This window comes from Glycine max, chromosome 13 (assembly GCF_000004515.6).
Source record: "Glycine max cultivar Williams 82 chromosome 13, Glycine_max_v4.0, whole genome shotgun sequence".
In the NCBI taxonomy this organism is placed as follows: domain Eukaryota; kingdom Viridiplantae; phylum Streptophyta; class Magnoliopsida; order Fabales; family Fabaceae; genus Glycine; species Glycine max.
In genome coordinates this window covers 44,673,070-44,693,778 of record NC_038249.2, presented here as the reverse complement: position 1 = coordinate 44,693,778, position 20,709 = coordinate 44,673,070, and the positions used below count along the sequence as shown (strand labels likewise).

Genomic DNA, 20,709 nt, shown 5'->3' with positions numbered 1-20,709 from the left:
GAGCAAACAAATAGATTTTTTTTTTATTTCTATCATTCACAAATTATTTTTTTGAAGTAATTATTTTTTTTTGTTAGAATAAAATTTGAAGCTGAAGTTTGTGTATTAATTTTTGTAATTAGAAATTTTATTTTGAAGTTATTTTTATTATAATTAATTATTTATAAGCCTTTGTTGATGTTTTTTCTACCTTAAAAACATTTACGTGATAATATTTTCATACTAACTAACTTGAGCTAAGAATACCTACTAACACAAATAATTTTTTTATAATATTAATAACAGAATACATAAAAACTATTTATGCTCAGAAAAAGCTATATAAAAACTGCTCATAAGAAATATATATCGCAGATACTAGAAGCGAAACACAGCAAGCTATCCTCGCAATTAGTAATAGCGATATATGCTGGCCTCCTGCCTCTGCAAGCTGCTCTCCACGTCACCAGATTCGCCAATGAGAATGGCGGCATGCAGGAAAAGCCTATATCGCTAGTAGCTCCAGTGACTTTCTTGTGAAAACGAACCCCTTTTATAAATAATTTAAAAAGAGACTCTGTTTAGTAAATACTTTCTAGATGGACCCTCTAAGGAAAATTTTGCCATGGGGTTGTCACCTTGTATCCAAGAATGTTGTGCGACAATGATACTGAGGCCCGCCCTACCAGGCCCAAACACTAAGCCCATATGGAGCAAAGACTATGTGTCCAAGCCCGTTTGACTCTGATCAAGTGTGTTTATTTATTTCCCTAAAAGCCTTGATCATGCCAAGTGTCTAGCATAGATTATTGGACGCTTGTAGCTGCCTTGTTGGAAACAAAAAAAAGAGGACCATTGTAGCTAGCCTATTTATTGGCTACACTTGTAAGGTTTCGACGATGAATGAAATGGTCAGTAATTAGTTTCTTTTAGATATTTTCTTGGGATATTTCTAGAATAGTCTTTTTCCTTCCTTAGAATCAAGGGTGGAAAGAGATAGACTTAAAAATATTAAATTTGGTTTGACTTATTTATTTATTATTGATTTTTTTATGTTTGATCTAACTTATTTAAAAGTCTGACTTGACCTATAAATTTATTAAAAAAATTATTTTACAATAAATATTTAATATAAAGAAAGATACATATATTTTTTTTAATTTGTGTGTGAATATTAATTAGAACACTTTAATATAAGATTAAAATTCAGTAATCACAATGACTTAAGTAAAAATTATAATCGAAACACTTTAAGTATTGAACAAAATATTATAAATAGAATAAGCAAACTAAGTAAAATATCACAAGTTTCATTGATAATTTAGTCTTGATGTCAAATACTAAAATAAATAAGAAATAAGAACCAAGATAGATTAAATAAGAATTATTGGTAAATTTTTGTCTTATTTTTGTCTTTTTTAAAAGATTGATTTATGTCTTTCAAGTTTTAATATATATATATATATATATATATATATATATATATATATATATATTAAATAGGTAAATTTGATAAGTCTAATAATTTTTTTAAGCTTGGGTGTGACCTTTTTATTTAAATAAGATTTTCAAAAAACTTAAACGTGATATTTATAATAAACAAGTCAGACAATGCCAAATCTTAACACAGACCAAAGATTCCTGATAGGCGGTCTAACCCATGGATAATAAGTAATGTATTCTCAAAATGGTACATTTTGATTTTCATCATTTTGTCTCTTTCCAAATTTAACCAAAATTTGGTTTAGATAATTCACTAGTCTCAAATTTGCCTTGATATCAATAAATATTTATTGGACAGATTATATTTTTTTTGTTACACAAGTGATTGATTCTACATTAATCAAATAAAGTTAAGCAAGGATAAATATATTAAAAATCATTTAAAACATATAACACCTAATTTAAGAAACTAATTATCTTGTATTAAATCATTTTTTGATCATGTGTTATATGAATATCAATGGATGTATTCTCTCAATAAAAAAGACAAATATAATTTTATTTGGTAATTAATTAAAGAAATATTTAATTTCTTATTTTTCTCTTTAACAATTCAAATAGAAATAATAAGTATGATTACACAGTTAAATAATCGTAATAATCATTGGTGACATGAATATAAACTAAAAAAAAATAGAATCTGACCAAATCTATGGACTATTGCTTAGAACTACATGTGCATATGGCACAATAAGCAAGAACACGGTGATACGTTTATTCGAGTGTTTAAGCTTTGGGGTTCAAGTTGGACCCACTAACTCGTATCGCATCCCGAGTGGCAACATTGTTCCATTGAATGCCAGCTCCAAAAACATGGTTATCGTTAGATGGAGACCATCTATGGAGGGTTGGATTAGTCTTAATTAATACTGATGGGTCAATTAAAAGTCAATGAGGTTTGGTAGGTTCTGGATGGCTTATTGGAGAAGCAACATGTAAATGGATACTTGGGTTTTCCAAGAATGGAATGAGGGAGTGTTTTTTTCTCTACCAGAAAATTATTCTACTTTAACACTCATTTTATAAAATTAAATTTAAGAAATAAATTGTGCATATTATTTTTAATAGAAGAAGCATTTATTTTTGGAAGAATTTTTTATGTTTTTTTAATAGAATTTTTTTATGTAATGCATGGGTAATAAAACTATATAGTTATTTAAGTAAATTGATTTTTACAAGTAAAACCTTTTATTTTTAAAAAATTTACACCTAACTCGTCTGACAGAAGAAAAATATTTTAAATGATAACTATAATTTCTCATATATTTTACTTTAGAGCTATAAGTAAATAAATTTGACTTTTTTTTTGAAAGGACAACAAATTTAACTTAATGAATAAATTAAGTTGATTTGACATCATTGTTAGATTAAGGTCAAGACGATTAATTTAAAGCAAAGCTTATCATTTTATTTAATAATAAAATAAGAAAGTTTAATTCCAAATTTAGTTTCTTATTTGTTTCATATTTTTAATTTAGTCTCTCTTTAACTCATCAATTGAGTTTTTTCATTTTTTTAATCTTATTATTTTAGTTTTTAGTTTCGAAATTAAATATTAACGATCACGTTTCGTACTTTGGTTGAACGTTAGCTAAGTACATGAAATTAAAATATGTGCCAGTCCATGCCCAATAACAATATGAATTAAGATTCGTGAGTAAGAACTAAAATTATGGAATTGCAGAAAAAAATGAGTGACTCGTTAAATTATAAAAAGAGACAAATAAAAAATTAAATTTGCAATTAAACCAAATAAAAATAAAGAAATTTACACAAGTTGGAAGGCTTCACTGATAAATAGGCCTTGTCTCCCACGCCTAAGTTCCCTCCCAAGTTCACGAGTCAGATACGCAACCGGTAACACTGCTCACGCCACCGCCGGAAAATTCGCAACCACCATTTGCCAGCCACGATCAGGTTCGCTTTCTCTCTCACACTCTATCTCTCGTCGTTGATCTTGCTCAGAAAAAAAAAAAGCTTATTGTTGCATTCACCGTGATTGCTAACGTCTTAATTGAAAGGCCGAGTCGGAAAGAGGCATATTTCGTTCTAAATTCGAATCATTTGGATTCAATAGGACTCGATTTCTTTGAAGGAAACTAGAACGGTACATCGTTCATTGAAGCCAATTTTGGAGAACGGATTTCTAGATAGGAACAAAAATGAGGGAATGCAGAATCTAATATTGGAATTTTGTCCTTTGCTTCCAAAATTAATTACTAGACAAGCCATTTTGTTCTTCGGTAGGAATTATTACTTTTGCATGCATCCTTAGGTTTTCGTCAAGGGAGACCTTAGACTCAATAATATCTCTGAAAGTTTGGTTTTTAACTGTGAGTGACGTCATGTAATCCATGTAGCCGACCTCACATAATGGGATAAGGCTTTGTTGTTGTTGTTGTTGTTGTTGTTGCATGCATCCTAGGTTTAAGCATGGTAAATTGACATTCTAAGTCGTATAAACCCTTGTCTGTCGAGGGAAAAATTATTTGGTTTGCTTAGCTGTTGCTGTGACTGATATTTATGGATGGGCGGTTTGGCTCTGTGAAAACCAATGATTTCTATTGATTATCTTCTTAGTTTTTCATACATTTATATATTCATCCTTTATACGTTCCTTTCGAAATCCGATTTGACAAGAATATTCTGTTTTTGATGTTTCAGTTTATTAAATTTGATGGATAACAATAATTGGAGACCTAATCAAGGCACTGAAGCCAATATGGATACTAGTGATTGGAGAGGTGGACTGCATCATGAGTCACGCCAAAGAATTGTTAACAAAATGTAAGATTTAGTTTTAATATTGTATCACGGATATAATTTTGTAATTTTTTTTATTAACGTTTCACATCAGATATAAATCACTGATTTCATACATTGGCAACATTTCCGTGAGGATTCTGGTTGTCTTTTCTACAAGAAATGATAGATGAGTGTATGTGAAAGAACTTAAACAATGCAAATAAATTATGAAACTTGTGCTCTAATTTTTCTCAAAACAAATGTTTATTTGAATCACTGCTCAACATTGATATTTTCAATATCATAAATTCATAATCATAATCAAAGTGTATGCATGTCAGTGTGGCACGTGCTTATTAGATGGGTTAGTGGGACCGTGTAGTTAAAATCATGATCTGCCTCGTAAGGCCGTATGATGACACGTCAAAGGACCCCTGCTAGCCAAATCGCGAGAGGGTGAGATCACTCTAGGACTGTGATTTACCAAGTTCAATCATGGGATCGTCGATCCCAGCAAAGTGGAGCACAACTATAAATTACCCTTTTTTTCTCCTTTGATGAAATGTTTCCTGCCATTCACGACCTAAATCCCATTCGAAAATCACTCAATCATGCACCATTGGATCTCTCCTTCTTCACAACTGCCAAAGCTCCACCTCATGCCATTAGTGCTTCCACGTTGTCACTGCTGTTGCCGGTTATTGCACCTGTTACCCAACGTCCTGGATTCCCAGCATATTTCTTCTCATTTTCTCAAGGTCAGCCTTCGTTACACAGCATTTGGTAGCATCTCTGCTACCCACCATTTGGTTGTGCTTCTGCTAGCCAGCATTCAGTTGTGCCTCTGCTACCCAGCTTGGGTCTCTCTCACTCAGTGACTCAGTCACTCTCATCTTATCTCACTTTTTTCCATCTTTTAATTCTATTTTTTGGTTTCTCTTACAGAGGCTGGAGCGCTGAATATTTATTTAATTAGCCATTTATTTTCATATTTTTCTAACATTATCTTTGACTTATTATGAATTTTGATTCTATCAATCTATTTTGTTATAAACTTTCATGAATTATGTATTAATCTATTATGTTATGAATTTTCAGAATTATGAATTTTAATTCTCTCTGTCTATCAATCTATTATAATGAATTTCCTATTTAAGTTTGCATATGTATTATTTATAAGTATTTTAGGTAGAAACATAGGATCTTCCGATGTGAGTTACAATCCCTGAGTTATGAGTTTTCACCCCCTCCTAATCCCAGGTAGGATCTTGAGTTTAACACCTTGGGGTGGGACATTATCATACTTGAGTGTTAAACACCATGTCACCAACGTGTACAACTTTAGTGTTTTTCGATCATTTGGAGTTGTATTGCACAATGTGTCGGAACGAACTTTTGCTATCACGGGTGCCTTAGAATATGGGGCACTTGCTTATTCATTTTACTATTTTAGAGGTCTCAAAGGAGGAGTATGAACAAGGTTTATTTTTTCCATGCCCTATATTTGCTAGCCTTTGGTGTGTTTGGTTGGAGGTTACTGCCATTATTTTCAAAGAGGAGTGTGTTTTTTCTGAATACTGATTAGGATTGTGTATTTTGCTCCCTTATGACGGAGGTTATACTTATTTTCTCTTCATGGAATGTGTGGCAAATGGATGTTTAGTAGAAAACTATAGTACTATATTATTTTTCTGTAGGATTTCTTTTTCTTATGTTTTGTGTTTTAGAAGTTTCTGACACCCATTCTACTATATTATTTTTCTGAATAGTTTGATTTCAATGAGGTCTTCTTACATGCTACAATCCTGTAAAATTTGAGGATTGTAATTACCATAAAATTTCAATAATTTGTATTATTTAGTCACCAAACAGCTGTTTTTCATTTTTTATAGAATGGACACATTAAAAAGACATCTTCCTGTTACTGGTCAAGAGGGATTGCATGAACTTCAGAAGATTGCTCAAAGGTTTGAAGAGAAGATTTTTACTGCTGCAACAAGCCAGGTACATTTCTAATTTCTAATTTCAGATTTATCAATTTATGGTTATGTATACAGACATATACAATATGAAAGATTGAAGATTTAATGTGGTATTCTCTAATTTCAGTCTGATTATCTACGGAAAATATCTTTGAAGATGCTTACGATGGAGACTAAATCCCAGGGCTCCATGGCCCCCAACTTACCTACAAATCAAGGTGGCCCTAGTAATAAACCTCCTGATCCAGGTTAGCATTTAGGAACCCTGGCATAGTGGTAGTATTCTCATTCTGACAGTATCTAACTCCGAGTTATTTCAAGTTTTTCAGCTTAAGTTGTTGGGACTGTATTGTTTTCTATTGATTTGAAATATCAAATATCATTAACATTTTTGTTTTTCCTCTGCTATATGATCCTTGTTGTTTGTCTTGAATCTTTCTTCCTTTAAATTTTTTACATTGATATCATTCTTGTGTTGTTAACAGTTCATTTGGATCCTGATGTTATATTGTACTTTTTTTGGGGGGTTTCTCTTACGTCAATCATTATTTATTTAATAGGACTTGGTATTCCACCTCAAGTTCATAATCCAGGGCAGCAACATCCTATTCCTATGCCCAATCAACCTCCGAACCGTCAACAGCTTCTACCTCAGAACATTCAAAATAGTATTGCGTCTCAACCTTCGAATATAGCCCAGGCTCCCATCCAAAATGTTGGGCAGAATAATCCCAACATGCAGAATATTCCTGGTCAGAATTCGGTGGGGAGCACCATTAGCCAAAATTCCAACATGCAAAATATGTTTCCTGGTTCCCAGAGACAAATTCAAGGAAGGCAACAGGTTGTTCCCCAACAACAACAGCAGCAATCACAAAATTCGCAGCAGTATATCTACCAGCAACAAATGCAACATCAACTTTTGAGGCAGAAGCTCCAACAACAACAACAGCAGCAGCAGCAGCAGCAACAGCAGCAGCAGCAACAACAACAACAACAGCAGCAGAATCTTCTACAATCAAATCAGTTGCAATCTTCTCAGCAACCTGCCATCCAAACATCAACTGTTATGCAGCAACCTTCCATGATGCAAGCATCTCTACCTAGCATTCAGCACAATCAACAGTCTAATAATCAACAATCAACACAGTCTGTGCTTCAGCAACACTCCCAAGTTATCAGGCAACAGCAACACCAACAGACTTCGATCATTCATCAACAACAAACACCGATGACTCAACAGTCAATATTACCTACACAACAGCAGCAGCAGCAGCAGCTTATGGGGGCACAGGCAAATGCACCAAACATGCACCATACCCAAATACTTGGGTCACAAAATAATGTTGGTGATTTGCAGCAGCCACAGAGGTTACTTACTCAGCAGAATAATCTTTCAAACCTGCAGCAGCAACAGTTAATAAATCAGCAAAACAACCTATCAAATATGCATCAACAGCTGGGTAATAATGTCCCTGGGTTACAGCCACAGCAGGTCCTTGGACCTCAATCTGGCAACTCAGGCATGCAAACAAGCCAGCACTCTGCACACGTGCTACAACAATCACAGCAAAATGCATCAAATTTGTTACCATCTCAAGTGCAGCAGTCACAGCCTCAGGCTCCACAGCAGCAATTGATGCCACAGATTCAATCTCAACCTGCACAATTGCAACAACAGTTGGGTTTGCAACAGCAACCAAATCCCTTGCAACGAGATGTGCAGCAAAGACTTCAGGCCTCAGGTCCCTTACTTCAACAATCAAATGTTCTTGATCAACAAAAGCAGTTGTACCAATCACAAAGACCCCTTCCAGAAACTTCATCCAGTATGTAAAATTGCTACTATGCATTTTTCTGTGTCTTTTATCTTTGGTCAATTGATGGTTCTAAGGTGATCAAATTTGTGATCCTACCTACTACCTTGGATCATACAGAAGGTAGACACAAATTGTGTGATCAAATCATGGAATATAAGATCCCCTCTTATTTTTTAATTTATTTTTTGGTAATTGATCCCCCTCTTATTTAAAAACTATATTTCAAACATATATAGGTAGCATAACTTTGAAATTGTTACTGACGTTGGAATAACTCTTATTCAAAATACATTATAGATGTAAGTCTAAGCCCTGTCTGCCCAACAAAAGAATCAGATGGTCTAAGCCCTCTAATAAAAACCAAGGTCACAAAGTTAAAGATACAAATCACAACATTAAAACACTAAAAGTTGAGGTGATTGGCCTTGAATATTTATTTTGTGCAAGTATCTTTGTGAAAAGTTACCATCTTTTTTGGCCTTGAATGCTCATGTATGTATGAGATATCTTTTGTAGCTTCTCTGGATTCAACAGCACAGACTGGACAGTCAAGTGGAGGTGATTGGCAAGAAGAAGTGTATCAAAAGGTAATATTCTATTTTCTCATCATCTTTTTTTTTAGTAAATTGGGTTGAACAGATATTTGTCAAATGAACCCTAAAATAAAATAATGAAGATTGATGACTTTTATTGTGATAAATTTTCAGCAAGAACATGGAACTCTTCACTAGTCTTGGAAAAATAATGAGAACTTTGCTTAAATCCATACTGTTCAATGTTTATGCGGATGACTCTCATCCTTCACATAATATTTCTGAAAAATGTGTACTGCAGCAGTAGAAACTACTGGTGCTTTACCCAAAAAGGTTTTTTATTTTTTGGTTTTCTGTCTGCAGTTAATTTCTTTTATTACTATCTTTTTGTCCTCTATTAGACATTAGTTGCTTGCATTGAGAAAGACTCATAGTAGTTGTAAATATGGTTGTGTTGATATTTTGTTTTTAATCAGCAAAAGTAATTGTATTATATATGATTCAGTACAAGTTGTACTGAGAAAATTACACTTGGGTGTCAAATTGAGCAGAAATATGGTGCCCTAATACAAGTTATTCAGCAGAAATATGGTACATATCTTCTCGCACAAGATATTACTAGGTTTCTAATGCATTATTTTTTTTATTATGTTGATTTTAACTGGCAGATCAAATCTATGAAGGAAAGTTACTTGCCAGAGTTGAATGAAATGTATCAAAAAATAGTTAGTAAACTTCAGCAGGTATGTTTAGTCATGCAAATTTTTAATATCTTCTATGGATAAAGAAGCCTTTTCCATTATTATTATTATTATGGCAAACTCTGGAGATTGCACTGTGTGCTGATCAAGTCATCACCCTTCCTGAAACCCTTTATTGTTTTTGTTTTTACTCATTATTTTTACTGTGTTTAACCTTGTATCTTTTCATTATCAGCATGATTCCCTTCCACAACAGCCCAAGTCAGATCAACTTGAAAAGCTGAAGGTATTTAAAATGATGTTGGAACGAATTATAACATTCCTTCAGGTTTCCAAGAGCAACATCTCACCTAATTTCAAGGAGAAACTGAATTCATATGAGAAGCAGATTATAAATTTTATAAATACAAATAGACCTAGGAAAAACATGCCTGGACATCTTCTCCCACCTCATATGCATTCCATGCCACAATCACAACCCCAAGTTACTCAAGTGCAGTCTCATGAAAATCAAATGAACCCTCAGTTGCAAACAACAAATATGCAAGGCTCTGTAGCAACAATGCAGCAGAATAATATGGCAGGCATGCAGCATAATTCTCTGTCTGGTGTATCTACAGTACAACAGAGTAAGATGAATTCAATGCAACCAAGTACCAATTTAGATTCAGGACCAGGAAATGCTGTGAACTCCCTGCAACAGGTTCCAGTGAGCTCACTTCAACAAAACCCTGTTAGTGCTCCTCAACAAACTAATGTTAACTCCTTATCTTCACAAGCTGGGGTTAATGTAGTCCAACCAAATCTTAATCCCCTTCAGCCAGGTTCTAGTATGCTTCAACACCAGCAACTAAAACAACAGCAGGAACAACAGATGTTACAGAATCAACAGTTAAAACAACAATACCAGCGGCAATTGTTGCAGAGAAAACAACAGCAGATGTTACAGCAGCAACAGCAACAGCAACAGCAACAGCAGCAGCAACAACAACAGTTACACCAGACATCAAAGCAGCAGCTGCCTGCACAGTTGCCAACACATCAAATACAACAACTTCACCAAATGAATGATGCAAATGACATAAAGATGAGGCAAGGAATCGGTGTTAAGCCAGGGGTCTTTCAGCAGCATCTTACTTCCAGTCAACGCTCAGCTTATCCCCATCAACAGATGAAAGGGAGTCCTTTTCCTGTTTCTTCTCCTCAACTCCTTCAGGCCACATCTCCTCAGATTCCACAACACTCATCTCCTCAGGTTGACCAACAAAACCACCTTCCATCTCTCACAAAAGTTGCTACCCCTCTGCAATCTGCTAACTCACCTTTTGTGGTACCCACTCCTTCACCTCCCTTGGCTCCATCTCCCATGCCAGGGGATTCTGAAAAGCTGATTTCTGGTGTTTCATCGATCTCAAATGCTGCAAATATTGGATATCAACAAACAGGGGGTGCAGCAGCACCTGGTCAATCCCTTGCCATTGGAACGCCTGGAATATCAGCCTCTCCTTTACTTGCAGAGTTCACTGGTCCTGATGGTGCTCATGGTAATTCTTTAGCACCCACTTCTGGAAAGTCAACTGTTACTGAGCAGCCTATTGAGCGCCTAATAAAAGCGGTTAGTCTAGTGGATCTTAGGCTGGCCTGATCAGTGGCTGTGGCCTTTAAGTTTTTTATGAATTTGACAAATAAACGACATAAAGGTTTCCATAATTGTTCAACTGACAAATTTATGTCCAATCATGATTCCAGGTGAAATCAATGTCACCAAAAGCATTAAGTTCTGCTGTCAGTGATATTGGTTCAGTTGTCAGCATGAACGATAGAATAGCAGGATCAGCTCCAGGTAATGGATCCAGAGCTGCTGTTGGCGAAGATTTGGTTGCTATGACTAATTGTCGTCTTCAGGCTAGAAATTTTATCACCCAAGATGGTGCCAATGGAACTAGGAGGATGAAGCGCTACACCAATGCAACACCCTTGAATGTTGTAACTTCTGCTGGTAGCATGAATGACAGTATCAAGCAGTTAGCTGCTGAGGCTTCTGATTTGGATTCAACTGCAACATCTAGATTCAAGATGCCGAGGATTGAGGTACTCATTTTTATTTATAATTGATATCTTTTACCATCGATGCCTTTTTGGGCTTGCTATTGCAATTTATTAATGGGCTTCTACACATGATGAATGACATATGCACCAACACATTATGTAATTACTTTTTTACCCTTTCTGTCTACAAGGATTCAGACTCAAAAAACAATGCTACTAGTTCAATATAGAAGTATGTAGAAAGGTGTAATTTCGTGTTCTCATTTAGATGGTGAAATATATCTAGAGGCTATATATCAAAATGCATTGTAGATTTCATACTAATGATATCATCAACCAACCAAATATTTGATGCCTGAAAAAAACACACTTAACACAATAAACAAGGATCCAGGTGGGGCAAGTGGAAAGAAATAAACATGTGGTGATATATTTGAACTGATGCACAGTTTTATTTCATGAAAGTGTAAGTTATTTGCAACTACCAGTATTTTGTACATGTATCAAAGGATAAAATGTAGTTTATACCTTTGTTTATGATTTTTCAGGACATTTTTGCTGGATCTAGTCCAAATTTTGAGATAGGAATTGCTGAATTAGACACTCATCTGTGATATTAATTTGATGAATTTAGTTGTTAAATGTTAATTTTAAAGATTCAAGAGATACTGAATGATTTAGTAAAATAATAGCAATCACAACCAATCAAAAGAAAATTTGTAGTAGTAGTGGTGGTAGGCAGTAGCATAAAAAAAGTGCTAGTGGTTAGGTTGATTCATGTTGTTGAGTTGTTAGTCTTTAATTCTTTTGAATTTTGATTAATAATTTCTCCAGTTTTTACAAATAACCATTATCCTCCCCATTTATGAATAATAATCAAGGGTGGCATGAGGTTAGAGCATAGAACCTATTGTTACGTGTGACTCTTGTAGCAGGTCTTAAATTGTTGATCTGGACAGCAACTGGATTCATTATATAATGTCTTGGATTTTGCATGATCTGGATTAGCTATTGACATTTGTTTTATCATAATGATTTGTCAGATATTAGGCTTTGAAATTATTCTGAAGTTTGCACTGAGGATTTGGAACACTTTATAATTTATGGATTTGCTCTACACAGCCTTTGATTGCTGATTAGAAATTTATGTGACTTATATGGCAGGCTAATCATTCCCTTTTGGAAGAAATTAGGGAGGTTAATCAGCGACTTATTGACACAGTAGTAGACATAAGTAACGAAGAAGTTGATCCAACGGCAGCTGCTGCTGCTGCTGAAGGGACAGAAGGGACCATTGTCAAATGTTCTTACAATGCTGTGGCTCTCAGTCCGAGCTTAAAATCCCAATATGCTTCAGCACAGATGGTGGGCTTTAAAACTCTTAAACCATATGCATATCAAGTATTTATTAATTCTTTTTGTCATAAAACTTTGTCTTTATTTGTGTTTTACTGCAATGCAGTCACCAATTCAACCCTTGCGATTGCTTGTTCCTACAAATTATCCTAATTGTTCCCCCATACTCCTAGACAAGTTTCCAGTTGAATCCAGGTGAGAGAATGAGTATTTTGGCATCTCGTATGTGTTATACTTTTATTTGCTATGTTTGCATTTATCAATAAAAAGGACAAATGTAATGCTATCTCGCTAAACAAAACTTCTTTTGGTGATTGTATTTTGTTTTTTCATTGATGAAACATGTGTTTGCTCTATTATATCAGACTGAGTAAAGAAGATAATGCAGAAGGGTGCCTCTTATAATTTCTTCTGCTTGTATTGATTAAAATTCTGAATCATGAGGCATTAGAAAACATATGTAAAGATCAAAAGTTTTTTTATGACAACCTAAGTTTTTTTTTTCCACTAGGTGGAGTTGGGGTTATATTGATCAATTCAGTTCATTTTGTTACGTCACAAACCACGTGTTCACAAATCATTCAGGTCTAAAAAAAAGTCTTTTGTTATGGTTTTACCCAGTTTTTCTTCATCTTTCTTGCCTTCACCTCTGACTGTCTGGGTATCTTCTTAGGGCTTTCTATTTGTCTACTTTTCATATGCTGAACCACCTTAAGTGTGTTTTTATCTTATTTTACTCAACAGATGCTACCCCTATTAAATTTTCTTCTTAGAAATGTATAGCAAAGACCATGGCCATTTTACCTGTCAGTAATGTTTTAATATGTATCCGTCTTCCGAATGAACATGGGTGATTTTAGAAAAACATGTTTAATTTATGCCTCAAATTAATCCTCTATTGGTTTAAACTATAATTTCTCTTTTTAAATAGCAGATGTGAATTTGAGTTTAAATCTAACGCAAAAAAATGTGGAGATGTTTTGTCTGAAAGATACATAAGACTCTGATGTGCTAACGAGACTGACCATTATTAATTTTTATTATTCTCTGAAATATTCGTTTATGCCCCTTCCAAACAGATATGATAAACAGAATGCACCACTTTACCTTTTCTCCGTAGTTTATTTTAGATTTGCTGAGAATTCTTCTGTTTCTAATAAAAGTAAGTGGTATTGAATATTTCCCAGTAAGGAGAATGAAGATCTTTCTGTGAAAGCGAAGTCAAGGTTTAGCATATCCTTGCGAAGTTTATCACAACCTATGTCCCTTGGGGAGATAGCAAGGACTTGGGATGTTTGTGCTCGCACTGTTATTTCTGAGCATGCACAGCAGAGCGGTGGTGGGAGTTTCAGCTCTAAGTATGGGACTTGGGAGAATTGCTTGACCACATGATGATCCTTGCCGTTCCATGCAAACAAACATCTTTTTTCTTCTGAAATTTGCCAAAACTTGTGTCAATCATTGGAATCGGAGTTTTTGGGTGCAGGTGAAAAGCAATTTTGCATCAGGTCAAATTGGTTCCGTTTCAGTGAATTGTGTATTCCGTTAGTATCCATTTTCTTGTTTATTTATATCTCAAATTGCGATATTTACCGCTGCCTAAGATATGTGGTAGATTTGTGTGACTTGAATCAAATTGCCTTCACCAAGGCTTTGTTCATAACTAATATAGTAGCTCAACAGTTTAGGCCCGTAATTTCTGCATAAGAACAATTCTTCCAGATGCTCATAATTAAATTGTTAGTTATGATTAGTTATGTATCTTAAAAAACTTGTTCATGTGAAGTGAGTTATGAATACTTATTATTGAATCACTCAGTCATAAAATGATGTTATTAGGAGTTTAATAATGAGAAATATGTATATTTACTTATCCGTTACTAAAATTATACTATCCGGTAATTTTGTTTTAAATAACTTTACATTTTATTTTTAAAAAAGTAATTTTACTTTTAAATTTAAAAATTAACGTTTACTTCATTAAAATAAGTAACGATCCAGGTACTGTATATCTCTTTATGAGCATTTTCTTTTCCTTTATTTTGATGTACTCTCTGACACACATTAGTTTCGCCCATGAGAATTTTAAATGCGTGGCCCAAACGTTAGAAGATAACTAGTTATTTACCCTTCAGTCAAAAAAAAGAAACTAGTTATTCACCCTAATCGATAAACACTAGCATAATAAATGATTGTTTTCTCAATCTTAAAATGAACTTGTTCAACTTTTTACCGTGGAGTATTATTGCATAATTAAAATTTAAGTACTAGTGCATTGGGTTCAAGTTCAACTTCGATATCACAGTATAAGGCATTGTATGCATAAGTAGTATTAAAGTAAATGGTGTAGCTGTAAGGAATTGTAAGCCGGCACGTCAAATCAAAGTTAATGGTGTAGCTGTAAAACAAGGAAAATATTTAATGTGTTTACTTCCATTCTATTTAAATCTTAGTTTCTTTCTATTTTTCTTTTTCTTTTCTAATAGAAAATTTATCATATCTATCTTTTTTTTCTTTCTTCTTTCCACTGTAAACCATTGGTATAAAATTTGATTAGAAGTCATTTTAAATATATTTATAAAAAATCATTATAAAATTAATATTAATAATCTTATTATAGATGTTAATAGTAGTATATAATTGGATAATATTATTAAAAAATTATATTTTTAAATAAATTGTCAAAGTAATTCACATTGAGGAATTTTTTATTCTTTTTTTAAGGATATTATTATTATTATTATTATTATTATTATTTTACAGCCTGATTATGTTTTTTTACTGCTTGTATCAAAGTAGCCCAGAACATTCTCAAATCTTAACAAAAAACAAGCAACGGGTTGCTCGACCGCCCAATGTTTGTGCAAAAAATACTGCTTTGCTGTCTATCATTTTAAGTATTATTTATTCACTTGTACATTGTTTTTTTGTTACATAAATAAAATTGTTACATTCATTCAACTAGCGCGATGTTATTTTACTTTAATAAGTAGTTTTGAATTCAAATGTGTAATTTAAAATATATCTATATATTTATATTTATATAATATTCGAAGAGTTGTCATATATTTTTTATTTCTAGAAAAGAACTGTGGTATGTAAAATAAAATTGTTATTACTTTAAAAATTTACTTTGGAATACACATTTTTGACTGTCGTGATATTTTGAAATTTCATAAGAGTAATGATATATGCATCCATACTTTTTAAATACCTAACAAACACTGATAATTTATTTTTATCTCTATCTTCATAATTCTTTCGTATGTACAAGTTTGGTTCAATATCGTACAATTCTTTCTTTCTTTCCTCCTCTCCGGTTCACTTTCTCACTATTGATCATGTCGAATAAACTGTCTAGTGAATAAAACTTACTTGCTACAACTGTCAAAATTAAAAAAAAAAAGCAATAAAACTTTAAAAAATTGTAGTCTGTCGTGATTTTATAAAATTCTCCAACTGTTTTTCTTTATTAAAAATTCTGCATTTCAATGTCATGTGATGTGATTATGTGAACAAAGCTTTAGCTAATTAGCATAGGAGAGGCAGAGGCACAATGATAACATAAATAATATATAATTATTGATTTATTGTGATATCATTAGCAAGAGGCATAATGACTGTTTTAGCCTTGGTGGTCTTGCTATATAAACCTGAGTTTACGTAACCGATTCCCGAAACAAGGCGTCTATAAGAAACTTGGAAAGAAAAGAAAACTAGCTTGTTCTCTTTCTCTCTCTGCATTTGTTCAATCAACAATGTCAATGGCTTCTCCTTCTTCAAGAAGCCAAACGTCGACGTCGAGCGCGAGAATTCGAAGAGGAGGTGCATGTGTTCTCCAACGAATCACCCTGGCTCGTTGAGTTGTCGGAGGCTGAACCTTCTCAGAGTGGAAGGTGATGATCATGTCCAATAATCTAGCTCGCTCTTTCCAGACAAACACCAACTGTTGTAATTGTTTCTTTTTTCCAATCAAAAGTTGTAAGTAAATTCAATTCTTCCCGGTGTAGTGTAGAAATTAATTAATTATTCTCATCCCGCTAATCTAATTTCATCATTTAATATTCACAACGAATATCACTTTATAGTCTTTTTGTTTCCTTGTTTTTAAGCTAATTAATAAGACTCTGGTCTCCATCTAAGTTACTTTCTTTAATTTGTTTTGGATTCTTAATTAACAAACTTGCAATTGTGAAATTTCTTGGTTTGATCATGAATTCGTTTGTTTTAATTCAAATCAAGGTAAATTGATTCTAATTTTTAATAAAGTTGAATTTTAAGAGTTGAACGTTATTCAAATACATGCATGTATGTATGTAACCAAAATAAATAAAAAATACATGCATGCATTATGTCTATATTCTGAATGCATCTTATTTTATAATAGACGTTTATGATCGATGTTTCTGAAAAGTACAAAGAAATTATTGCAGTTTTCTTCCCTTCGATGTTTATATTTATATCTAATCCAAACTGTAAAGGACGTATGACGTATGTGTTTGTGTATCTTCAAACTGTAAAGGATTTTCTTTTAAATTTAGGTTCAAGCTAGCACTTTTGAAAAGAAAAAAGAATTCATATAAATTTAAATAATTAGTTTAAGTATAAGTTTTTATGTAAGTCCTCTTAGAAATTTAATTAACTGGTATAAAAACATTTTTTTATTTTCTGTAAATAGTAAGTATTAAGAAATTTATCCAAAATAAAGAGTCTTAATATTTCCATATGTATAATTTTAGCTAGAGTAATGATATTTTTACATAAATCTTTAAAACAATTAATTCGGTATATAAAACAGAAATAAAAAAAAACCTATTAAGTGATGTGAGAAAGATATATAATTAGAAACAATAAATCAAGAAAAAAAATGTTTTTAGTCCATTATTTTCACTTTTTTTATTTTTTAGTCCTTAAAATTTCAATTCATATGTTCAATTGTCTTTCTACTATATTAAAAATCTCTTTTTAGTCTTTTCACATATATTCTTCACTGTTATAATTTTATAATTTTGTTTGATAGTGTTGATTGTGAGGATTATTTTTAAAAATTAATTACAATGACATGGATTTTTTTTTTAAAAAGAAGTTATTAAATTGTCTCTCCCAAATACAATGAACCCTGATTTTTAACTATTTTATTCCTATTTTCGTTTCCAGCTTCATTCTTCAACAGTTTATGTTATAGCTAGATTTATGAATTTGCTTTGTTCCTTGTCAATATTTGTACGTAGAAGTTGCAGTAATCCAGAACTTGTTCTTCAAGACTAGAAAGAACGAAATGTGCATATAGAAAAAAAATTGTTATTATTAAAAGGGAGAACCAACAATAACCCATTTTCCAATAATTAATGTTATATCTACGAAAAATATGTGCGAATGGAATAAAAATATGTTTTTAATAACTTATAGGAACTAAATTAATCAATATAAAACTTCAAAGACTAAAAAAAAAATATAAGAACTAAAAATATATTTATCTTATAAATCAATTATAAAAGTGTTGTGAGAATTTAATGCATGGATACCATTAAACTTTTAACAATTGGATTTCATACCTAAAATCAATCAGTTAATTAGTTGTACTTTTAATCGAATTTTTTTAATAATTAATTAGTTTATTTGGGGAGAAAATTAAACCTAAAGAATATATATGATACGATTTTCTTTAACCACTCTAACTAGTGTAAATAAGTGATTAAGTCTTTGCTTGCTTTGGAATTAGAAAATAATTTACACTTTTAATAAGAAAATACACATCATTTGCATATCAATGTATTATAAACAATTGATTTATAGTCATTTCCCATTGCAGACGAAAGTGTATTCTTGTTATAGCGGGACAATAAATGTTAAAATATTTCGTATGTATCCTCTCATACACGGAATATATATGATTCATAAATGACAGTGATATTATAATAGTATACTATATCATAAATGACAGTGATATTATAATAGTATACTATAATAGTCAGAAAAAAAAAATAGTATACTATAATGTTATAATGTCTGGAACGACAATGATTATTCCACGTTTAATAGCAGTAGTAACATATTTTAACACTTTTTAATACGTAAAAAACACTCTTTTCTTTTAATGATAAAATTTTATAAAATCATAAGATTTTCATTTTCATTAAATAGGATATGAAATCTCTAAAACTATAATGTTTTAATAAACTTCAATTAATTAAATGTGAAATATGATACTACTTAGCAGAATATGTTTTAAATGTATTTGAAGATTGATATGCAAATGCAAAACTGAAATATGTTTTAAATACTTGTAAATATGGTCAAATTTAATTTGAGTCATTTAAATAGTTTAGTTTTAGATCTTATAATATGCGTGTAAACATGGACGGAACCAGAAAACAAAACTGTTAATTAGAAAAAAGCTACCACTAATGTTTGGTCCTTCAAATTATAACGACCTTCTTAGGTAGACCTTGATGTTGATATAATGATATTCCATGTGAGTGAATTGACTTGATATTAAAAGAGTTAAGTTAGAACATTGACTTGATATTCCATGACAATGAATTCAGCGATGACATCTTTTAAAAGAGAAAAAAACAAGAGTTGGCAGGCAGTGCATACATTACAACTTCCCTCTCTATTCCTCTGCCTTCAATTCTGCTTCCGTGCTTGTCACCAACAATACATTACATGAGAAACTTCAGAGCTAGGCATCATCTCTTGCATTCTTTTAAACCACTTTGCATTGAGGAGCTTTATGAAATTCACCCTATCCCCATCAATTCATTTAGAAATAGATTTCTAATAGTTTCTTTATGAACTGAACCTTGAATTTGAATTGGTTATTATCATATTCGTGACAGGTTCCTAACACTACTTCCAACATTTTTATTTTATGTTTCTGTTCTTGATGGCACTCTTTATGCTGCAACGGCTTTGCTATGGGGTTCAATATTCAATAATGATTCCAACTGTCTGTGAGCTTTTTTGCTGTTATTATTAGCTTCATGATGTGTTACTCCTGAATAATTCTCGGCCTTAGGCGGTCCCTGTATTATTGGAAACAATTATGGGGAATTGTTCTTTCGTGATTCTCACAATTCGATCAAGACTTTTTGGGTGTAGATTAAAGAATTTCCCAAAATTTAAATTGTGCTTTGTGTATATCATACCATATATGCTGCTGTATTATAGTTGGAAACGCTTTGGATTATTCCCCAAGTTTTTTACTTACTAGAAGTTTCTTGTTTTTTCAGGTACTCTCTCTGCAAATTAGAATGCACTAAAAAATTTCATCGCATGCAGCATAATTTCATCAATCTCAAAAAAATTTGAGCGCATCATAGGTAGATGTATCTCAAGTTGAACTTTGAAGTGATCAAATGCTTCAATTAATTGAATCTATCAAAGTTACATATAGAAGTCAAGACAAACTGTTGGAAACCGCTGAGCCCCCAGTTGCGGGGTCAGCTGAAGATATCTTCCTCAACGACAAAAATAAATAAATAAATAAAGGCAGTTTACAATATTTATGTGCTTTCTTCCTGTCTTGTGCATTAACTCGCCAACTCCATGCGATTTCATTATTTCAAGCTCTCATTGGATGAAAAATAAACTTCCATAATGTTATGGTTTCATTATCTGATGTGATTAATTTGTATCGAGTTGGGCAAAACTACTATAACTGTAAGTGGCAAAACTATCTGGATATAACAAGTCTTGGGGTGCTGTATTAGGTCATATTGTGTAATAACTGAAAACCAACAATGGATGTAGTTTTTTTTCTTTTATTGGTACAACTGTACAAGGATGTAGCTCTTTTTATTTACTGCCAGTAGTAAAGGTGCTTTCCTCTCCTCTCTCTGAATAGCTTAAAAGTTTGTAAAAGCTGAATTTTTTAGAACGATTATTTTTAAGCCTCAATCTCTGTTGCTGTCTTCCTTATCTCATTTCCCTGGTTATTTTAATTTCTAAATTTTTTGCTCATACTCTTGTTTGCAAGTTAAAATAAATGAAAGCATTACATGGAAGGATTGATAATAAAATGAGGTCCCTCCTGCAC

General features: G+C 32.4%; 1 protein-coding gene and 1 long non-coding RNA gene across 2 annotated transcripts; both read left to right on the top strand.

Moving 5' to 3' along the window:
- The first annotated feature begins 3,246 nt into the window (after window positions 1-3,246).
- Window positions 3,247-14,364, top strand: LOC100792913 (mediator of RNA polymerase II transcription subunit 15a). Its single transcript, XM_003543645.4, has 12 exons — window positions 3,247-3,399; window positions 4,147-4,269; window positions 6,120-6,231; window positions 6,337-6,457; window positions 6,770-8,038; window positions 8,546-8,616; window positions 9,231-9,305; window positions 9,499-10,878; window positions 11,013-11,354; window positions 12,477-12,677; window positions 12,775-12,863; window positions 13,856-14,364. The coding sequence occupies exons 2-12, from the start codon at window positions 4,160-4,162 to the stop codon at window positions 14,058-14,060; spliced, it is 3,975 nt and encodes a 1,324-aa protein (XP_003543693.1). The 5' UTR covers window positions 3,247-3,399; window positions 4,147-4,159; the 3' UTR covers window positions 14,061-14,364.
- A 1,318-nt stretch (window positions 14,365-15,682) lies between these two features.
- LOC106795557 (uncharacterized) lies at window positions 15,683-20,570 on the top strand. The gene is made up of 2 exons (XR_001384332.2): window positions 15,683-16,649; window positions 19,904-20,570. It is a non-coding gene; the product is annotated as an uncharacterized lncRNA (long non-coding RNA).
- The last annotated feature ends 139 nt before the right edge of the window (window positions 20,571-20,709 follow it).